The 11,584-nt window shown below is 39.1% G+C and overlaps 1 protein-coding gene across 1 annotated transcript; it reads right to left on the bottom strand.

Annotated features, from left to right (window-relative positions):
- Positions 1 to 5,817: 5,817 nt before the first annotated feature.
- On the bottom strand, positions 5,818 to 11,151 carry LOC398653 (60S acidic ribosomal protein P2). Its single transcript, XM_018246342.2, has 5 exons — positions 10,994 to 11,151; positions 8,051 to 8,174; positions 7,012 to 7,060; positions 6,150 to 6,239; positions 5,818 to 5,931 (listed from the first exon to the last, which is right to left on the bottom strand). Exons 2-5 carry the CDS (start codon positions 8,171 to 8,173, stop codon positions 5,858 to 5,860), a joined length of 336 nt encoding a protein of 111 aa, XP_018101831.1. The 5' UTR covers position 8,174; positions 10,994 to 11,151; the 3' UTR covers positions 5,818 to 5,857.
- Positions 11,152 to 11,584: the final 433 nt, after the last annotated feature.

Below are 11,584 nucleotides of genomic sequence, written 5' to 3' on the forward strand. Positions count from 1 at the left end.
CCTATTTCTGTCTTCTCAAAGTATTATTTTAAGGCCCCCCCCCCACACCTGCCTCATTTAGCCTGAATTAATCCGATATAATAACAGAAAATGTTATTCTAGGCAAATTTCCAACATACCTAATGTTAACATTTTTGAAAATGTTTAGAATTAGTTGTATAATTTCAGTTGAGACCAGTATGTCTCGTTCTTGATATTATCTGCTCCTATGGTACAGAAGCAATGTAACACAAGCCAGATGATTAACAAACCTGGGGGAGGACTAATTCCTGCTACATTCCAAGAGTCAGAAACTGATTCAAAGAACGGAATAATTCAATATGGCTTTCAATTGCAAATGTATTCACATATCTTATAACTTGAAATGTGATAGATGCATACAATTAGATTATATGATTATATTTGGGTGGAACTCTCTCCCATGTTTTCTTAACAGTTGCAGATCAATGTTCATTTGTTTATTCTGAGTGATAACCAGTACAATGCCAGGGCTCATATACAACAAGGTGGAAAAGCTCCATTGCATCCTCTGCTGCTGAGAATGACATCCATGTTTGGGTAAAAGATGGTACAGGAGGATGGACGCAGGCCGTAATCTATTCATTGGGGCAGCTGCAGTTCTGCATTAGAGGAATGCAACAGTTTTTTGCTCTTTGCATGCTACCTTGAAGGTGAAATGGCAGAGAGCTGACAGTCCAACAAGTCAAATACACAGTATTCCCACAATCCTTTTGTGATGATGAGCATGGGAACACCCAATAATATAACTGCAAATCAATTCAGTTGCTAGGTGAGACAGTTGTAAATTAGCAATCAATAGTAGATCTGCAGGAGGCTTTAACGTGGTGGTTTACCTTAACTTTTAGGGGCAGATTTATCAAGGGTCAAATTCATTAAAAAAATCTAACTTTTTTTTTTGGGCGAATAGGCCGTTTTCGTTCGAATTTCAATGGTACGAATTGAAGTTACATCGTTTTCAATAGAATTCGATTCAAAGTCCACCAATGGACTCCAAATGGGTTCTAGGAGGTCCCCCATAAGCTAAAACAGCAATTCGGCAGGTATGATAAGAGACAGTACAAATTTAGATATTCGAATTTCGATTTTTTTTCAAATTCTAATGGGATTTGGACTATTCCCTAGTCGAAGTACACAAAAAATATTTTAATTTCTTAATTCTAATTTGAACTTCGACCCTTGATCAATCTGCCCCTTAGTATGTTATAGAATGGTCAATTCTAAACAACTTTTCTGTTGGTTTTCATTATTTATTTTTATAGGTTTATTTTCTGACTCTTTCCAGCTTTCAAATGGGGTAGTAGTAAAAGGCCAATATTTACTTAAATATATATCAGTCTGATAAGATTCTTTAATATGCCACTTAAAGGGATCCTGTCATCGGAATCTGACATGGGGCTAGACATTTTGTCAATTTCCCAGATGCCCCTGGTCATGTGACTTGTGCCTGCACTTTAGGAGAGAAATGCTTTCTGGCAGGCTGCTGTTTTTCCTTCTCAATGTAACTGAAGGAGTCTCGGTGGGACATGGGCTTTTACTATTGAGTGTTGTTCTTAGATCTACCAGGCAGCTGTTATCTTGTGTTAGCGAGCTGTTATCTGGTTTCCTTCCCATTGTTCTTTGGTTTGGCTGCTGGGGGGGGGTACAGTGCAGTGCAGTACAGCAGTAAAGAGTGATTGAAGTTTATCAGAGCACAAGTCACATGACTTGGGGCAGCTGGGAAATTGACAATATGTCTAGCCCCATGTCAGATTTCAAAATAGAATACAAAAAAATCTGTTTGCTCTTTTGAGAAATGGATTTCAGTGCAGAATTCTGCTGGAGCAGCACTATTAACTGATTCATTTTGAAAAAAAAATATTTCCCATGACAGTATCCCTTTAATATGATGTAAACTATCTGTTGCTTAAGTATTAATTTTAGGGGTAAAGTTTTCCTTTAATTCTAAGATAATGCTAGTTTTAGTTTCAGGCAGACAGTTGCAAATCCAACATCTTTAGAGTTGCAATGAAATTGAATATACTTCTGACTTCCAGGCATCGTGGTGGGTAAAAATGAAATTGATTGCAGCTATTTTGTAATTGTATCCCACTGAGTAGCGCTGGAAGCTCATGACACAATTTGCAGTTCCACTTAGATTCCATAGGAAGTGATTTTCATGCTGCTGAGTGCACAGCCCTCTCCATGGATAAGAGCTGAGATGGATCAATTTGAAGCTCACTGTGAGTCAGACCATTAAAAACAACAGCATCATGAGGCATGGGATCAAGTGACTAATAGGAGGCTCTCAGGCTGCAGTGAATAGTTTGTACGCGCTTATAAAGGCAAAAAAAATAAAATCCCATTTTTACTTTTTTTAATGAAAAAGAAACCTATTTCCAGTATACTTTATTTAAAAAATGTGTACGGTATTTATAAGAAACCTGACTGTATGCAGTGAAATTCTCCCTTCATTTACTGCTGTGGATAGGAATTGTCAGATGGTCCCTAACTGCTGAGCAGGGAAACAATCATACTTATGAACAGCATGGGGAGCCCCCACCTTACTTCCCAGCCATGCAGAACTCAAGCAGCTTTGTTTATTACGATCCCTAAGCAGCCCAGACCACACTGAGCATGTGCACAGTCTTAGTCTTGCAAAGATGTTTAACAAAGTTACAAGATGGTAACCCCCTGTAGCCAACTTTGAAAGCATAAATTATTTGTTTGATTAGGCTTGTGGTGCTGTAAGTTCATGTTTATATTTAGTATACAAAATACAGCATTTCTAGCATTATTCTATTTTAGACTTAACATGCCCTTTAATGCGGTTTTAGTTCTTTATCAGGATTGAGCGCTATCAGCAGTGAATCATGTCGGCCTTTGGTAAGGTTTAGATTGCATGGAGTACTTGCTGCTGAGCTCTGAATGAACGGCATTGAGGAAACTACTTTTCTTTGTTAAAACTGTGATTATGTCCAAATTCTTTGGATTTACCATGAAATATTTGGTGACGGTATGTACTATAAGAACTCAGCTTCTGTGTGTTTTTTTTTGTCCTAGTGCAAGAGCAAAGTGCTAACATTCTTACTGATTTTCACAAGTATAATTAAAATGCATTTATATAGCACCAGCATATTCTGCAGCGTTGTACAAGAGATGGGTGTATTCATTCAGCTGACATACTTATATCTACTGATACAAGAGGTAAAGAGGGCCCTTCACCTATAGTAACTATTGTACTAGTAGTAGAATATAAAGACTATAGTCTATATTCTATAGTAGAGGCATGAGATCAGTTATCCAGAAACCTGTTATCTAGGAAGGCCACCTCCCATAGACTTCATTTTATCCAAATTTTCAAAAATGATTACCTTTTTGTCTGTAATAATAAAACAGTACCTTGTACTTGATCCCAAATAAAATATAATGAATCCTTATTGGAAGCAAAACCAACCTATTGGGTTTAATGTTTACATGATTTTCTAGTAGACTTATTGTATGAAGACCCAAATTACAGAGAGATCCATTATCCAGAAAGCTCCAGGTCCCGGGCATTCTGGAAAACAGGTCCCATACCTGTAAAAGATCAGATCTTTTATTTTCTAATTTGTAGTTATAAAAGATTCAAGTATTTTAATGAATTTAAATGCGGCATTCAGTTTCCTGAGTTCTAAGACCACATAACATACTTGAGTTGAACTGAACATCAAACTGCCCCTAATATGGAGTAGTTTTGGGCACCCATTTATAAAAGATGAACTAAAAAAAGGTTGTAGGTAGGCAACTACATTATGAATAGGTATGAATGCTTAGAGATGATCACATTATAGGTGACTTCTGTCTCAACAGGCAGTATATTGTATCCCATTAAAGGGATAGTAACACTTTGGCGCATATTTATCAAGGGTCGAATTTCGAATTGAAAAAACTGAAATTCTTATTCAAAAAGACCAACTGAAATTGTTGTTTTTTGTCAAATAGGTCCGTATTTTGGCTAAATTCTAATCATATGAATTGAAAGTATAGCGCATTCGATTCAAAGTTTTTCCCAAAAAAAAGTTGATTTTGAAGTGGAAGTGGAATTTTTAAAAAGACAGTACATGATAAATTTCAATATTCAAATTTGAATAGAATTTGGACTATTCCCTAGTTGAAGTACCCAAAAAATAGCTCAAAACTGGAATTATTTTAATTCGAAAATTCACCTCGACCTTTGATAAATCTGCCCCTTTATGTCTAGCAAATGTGTCACAAAATCTTCAATAAGCTAATTTCATGTTTCTGTTGTGATCCCCGCCAATTACGAAATGGAGTTCAGCTTCCAAAGATATGTTCTGAAAGGCCAGTTTCCATTTAAACTCAGCCTGTGTTTTGCACTGCCCTACAATTCAAAATCAACTTTTGCAACTGTAGGAGCAGGAACTGTCAGACAGTTTATCAAGCTTGTTTTTTTACCGGCCAAAATGATGCTTAGTATGATGCTTGCTATAAGAAATGTGAACAGTATTTCCCCAGTTTCACATTAACTAAAAGTTGAATAGTCAACTGAGGCCATAAACCAGTGATCCCCAACCAGTAGCTCGTGAGCAACATGTTGCTCTCCAACCCCTTGGATGTTGCTCCCAGTGGCCTCAAAGCAGGTGATTATTTTTGAATTCTAGTCTTGGAAAAAGTTTTAATTGCATAAAACCAAAGTATAGTACCAAAAAGAGCCTCCTGTAGGCTGCCAGACCACATAGGGGCTACCAAATAGCCCTTATTTGTTACCCTAAGGGACTTTTTCATGTTTGTGTTGCTCCCCAAATCTTTTTGCATTTGAATGTGGCTCACGGGTAAAAAAGGTTGGGGAACCCTGCCATAAACCATGGTCTTAATATTTGTTTAGGCTAGCAAAGTAGAAAAGGAAGTCGCAGCTCCTCACTTTGCCTTTAAGCATTCCATTCGGCTTTTATTTCTTCTAATTGTCACTTATTTTCTGCTTGAGTTGTCACATTTCTACTAGTCTGTTCTGCTAACAGTGTCCATTCATGACCCTTCACTTATAATATTGCTGCTGTTCTTCCTTTTCTTCGCATCATGCACTTATTCTCTATGTTGGGAGTATAGTGTTCATGCTGCTGTATACAAGCCCTCATTTTTGTCAGTTGGGAACCTTGTGATACTCCTTCCACATTGTTCCATATTCTGAATGCCGCCGACACTTCTACTCTTAATCAGGGGCGCTCCACCAATGAGGCGAGTTGAGACACTTGCCTCAGACGGCAGCGCCCCCCTGGTTGCATAAATGCCGCTCCTGGTAACTAAGACAAATTTCCACTTTTCGACCCGGAAAGTTGCCTATTCTAGGGCAGAGAGCGCAATTGCAATCTCTGCACTAGCGACGTGGAGCGCCCCCGACCCCTCCGGCGCTGAAGAGGTGAGTGCCGTGGGGAAGGGTGGAGGCGGCAAAAGGAAGGTCGCCTCAGGCCACAAAATGACCAGGATCGCCCCTGCTCTTAATGCTTTATGAAAAGACTTGTAATTAGAATTGTATCCAATGTAACTCCAGCACTGTTGGCAATGTTGAAGTGCACTGAATTGTACTACGTCTTGTGCTGTAGGTTTCTAGGATGAACATAACTAAATAGGCATTTTGCTGCTGTGAGACGTTGCAAGAAAAAGTTCAACTTCATAAGACACCATGCACTAATCACTCCTTTGTAAAGGCGTCATTATAAGCAGATATGAATCATATCAACAACAAATAACAGCATGTTATGAAAAAAAGTGATATTAACATCTCCCTATATGGACAAGAAATAACAATACAGGTCTGAATTTGATGGAAAGTTGCTGTTTATTCTTTATCAAAAAGGATTTAATCAAATAATCCGAATCCCATGTCGTCATCAGACTCTTCGGATTCCTCCTTCTTTTCTTCTTCTTTCTTTTCTATAAAACGAAATTAAAAATGCCTCCGTTAAGATTCAGAAAAATAATAATTTCCCTCCATTTATGCTATCTAGGGCCTCTCCTTAAAACAGTTCTGTAAGTTTCCCCATACATTTCATCACAAAAACAAAGATTTTTTTAAGCAACTCATTTGAATGCAGACTAACAGACTTGCTCATTTTATTTTAGCAATAAAGTAGATCTATATATTTGCATACCTGCTGGTGCAGCTCCTCCGGCGGCTGGAGTAGATGCAGGAGCTGCAGAGACAGCACCCCCACATGGTACAGATGACAGTTTGGCAAGACCTGAAATGAAGTGTATGTTAGTATTACAATAATCTAACTAAATAAATTGGCAAATGGAAATATCTGAATAAAACTTAAAATAATTACAATTAAAAAGAAAAAAAAGTATTTGAGAACATCCACAGATAGTATAAAAGTGCCGTTGGCACTCAAGGGGGGATTACATTACAGTATTCGGTTATCTAAAATCCTGAGTGTATAAAAAAAAATTCTTTTTGCCAGTGTCTTCTATTTAAACAATTTTTCTTTATTCATCGATTTTCTCTATAGTAAGACAGTAGCTTGTACTGGACGCCAATTGACCTAGCATGAATCCCTGCAGATGAATCAGACCAATAACCAGTTACTTCAACATATTTATACATAGAGATGGAAGCCATACTGCGTGTGTCGTAGTCCTGGACAATCTCCTGCATAAGATGAAAGCCCAAATACTCTGCTGTGCCCATTGGCCCATCTAAGTACATGTTATTCTTGCAGGGGCCAGTCTGTGCAGGCACAGTCTAAAGCCAATGGTGGCCATAAAAGATAATGAATCATTTGCAATTGGTGTATTTCTGTGTGTTGCTTCAATAGAATCTGACCAGAATAAAATCTAATTTGATGCTGAACACATTTATGACAATTATACAATATTTTCTATTTTGTTGTCATTGCCAGCATATGGCTCACAGAACAAGTTAAAAAAGTATAATAAACTGGGTAGCATCTTCATTCATTTTTGAACACAATAATGAATTTCGCTTGATGGCAATTAATGAAAAAACCTTACCAGAGTTCACAACATCGTCAAGATCTTTCCCACTGAGTTCACCAATCACCTTTAAAAAAAAAATAAAGTTGGGTATAAGTTATATTCGACTACAACTACTAACAACTAAATATTTTAGATCCCTTGCCCAACTAAGGGGTTGTTAAGCGAAAGATACAATTTGAGAAAGTAGTAGCCAGTGGTACTGTTAAAGGAGAACGAAACCCTAAAAATGAATAGAACTAAAAATTATACTGAACTTATAGCATCAGTCAAAAGTCAAAGCTTCTCAATAGCAGCAATGATCCAGGATTTCCAACTTGTCACAGGCCGTCGCCATCTTGGAAAGTGTCTGTGACACTCACATGCTCAGTGGGCTCTGAGCAGCTGTTGAGAAGCTAAACTTAGGGGTCTTCGCAAATTATCAAGCAGAAAATGAGGTTGGCCTGTAATATAAACTGATGCTACAGGGCTGATTATTAAATTCTGATGCTAATTGCACTGGTATCTGAGCGGACATGTAGTAATTATCTGTATTAATTACTAATCAGCCTTATATTGTGACATTTCTATTCTATGTGTACTGTACATTGTGAGTGGGTCCCTAAGCTCAGAGCATGTGCACCTTTGGTTGGGGATAATATTTGTGCCCAACAGGTGCCCTTTAATTTTATGAAAGGGATTGCATTAAACTATGCATAAAGAATGGTATTGCAGAATGCTTAGGAACAGAGCAGGGACAAAATGGCAGGTATAATGGTCATAATTTTCTTTGCCATACATAAAATTTGAGGCAATGCATATGATCAATGTGTTAGAGTTCAGACACACAAGTCCCAAACCTTCAGCTAATGGATGGGATATCCAGTAATCACAGAGATAGGATTTCATTAATTCCACACTCAGGTCAAACAATTATAAGTAAAAAAACAAAAAAAAAAATTTGGTAACAAAACATCCCAATACAGGTTGCTTTTTGGCTTTGTAATTTCCCGTCACTTGTGTGCCTAAACATTCTTCTAGCAGAATTATGTACAGATATTTCTATTTGCAAACTCACCTTTTTAACACGTTCATCATCAGCATCAATGCCAACGCTTTTTAAGATGCTTTTAATATCTCCAGCTGAGGGGCTGGTTTTGCCACCAAGGACAGCAAGTAGGTAAGCGGCCACGTAACGCATTCTAGAAAAAGCAACAACAAATAAATATCTGGATGATTAAAGGAAAGGAAAGGTTAAAACTAAGTAAGCCTTATCAGAAAGGTCCATCTAAATATACCAGTAAACCCCCAAAGTAATGTTGCTCTGAGTCCCCTGTCAAAAGAAACACAGCATTTCTTTCCTTCTATTGTGTACTCATGGGCTTCTGTATCAGACTTCCTGCCTTCAGCTTAAACCTCATTGCCCTGGGCAAGAGCATGCTCAGTTTGCTCCTCTCCCCCCACCCCCCTCCCTTCTCTACTGTAATCTGAGCCTAGAGCAGGGAGAGACTCAGGCAGGAAGTGATGTCACACCACATTAATACTGCAGCTCCTATTCTAAACAAACAGAGTTTCTAGAGCTTTTTACTCAGGTATGGTAAAACATTCTACAGAATAAATATAGCATTCTAGCTTGCACTATTGCAGCTAATCTATTGGCAATAAAATGCCTCCGTAGCTTTCCTTCTCCTTTAAGAACTATGAGATATAGATGCTATAGAATGGCCAATTATACACCACTTTTCAATTGATCTTTTTCTCACTTTTTCTTTTTTTTAATTACTTGCCTTTTTCTTTTGACAGATTTCAAATGTAGGTCACTGAAAAACAAATGCTCTGTAAGGCTACACGTTCATAGTTATTGCTACTTTTTATTCATTATCTTTCTATTCAGGCCTCTCTTATTCACATTCCAGTCTCTTTTTCATATGAATGTATGGTTGCTAGGGTAATTTGGACCGTAACAATCAAAACGCTAAAATTACAAACTGGAGAGTTGCTGAATAAAAAGCTAAATAACTCAAAAGCCACAAATGATAAAAATTTAAACCCAATTGCAAATTGTCTCGGAATATAACTCCTTAGATCATACTAAAAGTTAACTCAAAGGTGAACAACCCCTTTAACACACTACATAAATTGCAAATATTACAAATTAATGATGTAACACGGCCACTGAAACAGTTTCTAAAGCATAACAGATGCTGCCCCAACCTATTAGGGTTCACAATAGTGCTTGAGGGAGCAACCTGAGGGTGATACAAGAAGTGGCTCCTGATTTGCTATTCTGAAACTACATCATTTACATCAATGATTTCCATCTGGTTATTAAAGGGCTTGTTCACTTTTAAATTAACTTTTCGTATGGTGTGGAGAGTGATAATTCTGCGACAATTTGTAATTGGGTTTTCATTTTTTTATTGTGTTTTTTTAGTTATTTAGCAGCTTTCCAGATTGCAATTTCAGCAATCTGGTTGATAGGGTCCACATTACCATAGCAGCCATGCATTGTTTGAATAAAAAACTGGAAAATGAATAGGAGAGGGCCTGAATAGAAAGATCAGTAATACAAAGTAGCAATAACAATACATTTGTAGCCTTACAGAACATTTATTAGATGGGGGTCAGTGACCCCCTTTTGAAAGCTGAAAAGTCAGGAGGCAAATAAAGCACACGCGGCGCTTCGTTTTCCAAAGTCGCACCAAGTGAAACTTCGGGCGATTTTGGAAAACGAAGCGTCGCGTGTGCTTTAGCGCAGGCGACTTTTCATCATAGCGGACGGGAAGACACGTGAAGGCAGTTCGGGGAGATTGTCGCCCAGAAGAGGCGATTAGTCGCCAGACGACTAAATCTCCCCGAATCTGCCCGTGTGTCTCAACCCTAACCCTGGGGGTCATTTATAAAGTTCGCGCATTGGATATTATTCGCAAATGGTTTTCGACCATGTTTTTATTGAACGTTAAAATATTGCACTGCTGTGCCCTTCTTTCCGTTTTTTTGCGAATTCGCATTGTGAATAAATTTTCTCAAATGAAACGGGTGCTTGCTTGAGTGCGCGAGGTTGTTGTGTGCAAAAAAAAAAAAAAAAAAAAGTGCTGACGGTAACAAATTCTCAATTTGCGAAACTGTTTTGTTCGCATATTTTCTCCGCCACCAAAGATGGGGCATATCTCAGGTGCAGATTATTTGCATTTTGTTGCCATGTTTAAAAAGCGCTTATGAACATTTGCAGTGTAAAAACAATTCTCAATTCTGTTGGCACATTAAGTACACCACTCTTATCCAGGCAAATATTTTCACTGTGCGAATCATTCTGCCCTGTGAAAAGTTTATAAATGAACCCCAGTGAGCAGACTGGGCAATAAGTAAACTAACAATGGGGCGCAAGGCAGGAACTAGGGGTAGGCAGAAGAGGAACGTGCATAGGGCGCAAAGCTTGGTTGGGCGCCAAGCACATGTCTCATATGCAGCCTACTCCCAGTCGGCCACTGAAAACGGAGACGCCTGCGCGTCCTCCTTTACGCACCGATGCGCACGCGCGTCCTCCTTCACGCATGCCATGTGATCGCCGGGTTGCCCGAGAAGCGCAGCCGGCATTGGTGGGTGGAAATGAGAGGATCACAGTGAATAGGTTCTGCCGGTGTATAACCAACGTTCCACCTACATTAACATGAGAGTGTGACTTTCCCCCATACTGTCAATCACACTTCTCTTATGTTAATGTTCCACATACAGGAAACGTCTCTAGTCTCCGGGCTAACAAGGTGCCACGTGGTTCACCTGAACATTATGTTAAGTCACCGAATAAATTCTATTGTAGACATAAGCGCCTGTACCCAGAGTTAATTGACAGGAAGCCCGCCCAGTCTATCTAAGCCCAGAGAAAACCAAATCTATCCTAAACAACCGTCTGACCATTACAGAAAGAAATAAATGGTGCAATGGCGCTTGTCTGACTCAGCCTTCCCTCATAAGCCACCGGCCCCACGCTCGGCAATGCCGAACCCTTCCATCCACTCACTTTAAGTCTGTGATAGACACGAAACGATGTGCACGCTCCTGTACTCCGGCACCGAAAGAGAAGGAGGGGCGGGGTTTCCTAGCCAAAGTCAAAGGGGCCTCGGGTCAAAGGTCAAAACCTAGAGCTCTATAGTCTCTTACACAAACCTTATGGGTCTTACAATACTTTGCTGTGCATAAAGGAAAATTAACATCGGAGAGGGGACTTTCGCATTTTAAGGCATATTTTATATCGCATGTATTGCCGCGCGCATGCGCGTCACAAAGGGAATCCACATTCTAGTAACAGCATCAATGACGCTGGTATAACTACCCGGAAGCAAAAGGAATAGCGCTGCGCATGCGCTAAGGGGAAAATAGAGACGCATGCGCACGAGTCGAATATGTGCCGAGTACAAACTAGCAATCGTTCTGTTCCAGGGTTGAAATTGGCTGTTTTCCAGCTAAATTGGGCTACTAATTTAAAGCCCAAGCGGGGTTTGAAAGTACAAACTAGCCTATGTACGGATTTGTGCTGCTTTTTGGGCCTTTGGCTGGTTTGTAATTTGGAAACCAGCCAAAGTTTTTTCTTGTCCTAATGTGCCAAGCCTGC

This window comes from Xenopus laevis, chromosome 2L (genome assembly GCF_017654675.1).
Source record: "Xenopus laevis strain J_2021 chromosome 2L, Xenopus_laevis_v10.1, whole genome shotgun sequence".
NCBI lineage: Eukaryota > Metazoa > Chordata > Amphibia > Anura > Pipidae > Xenopus > Xenopus laevis.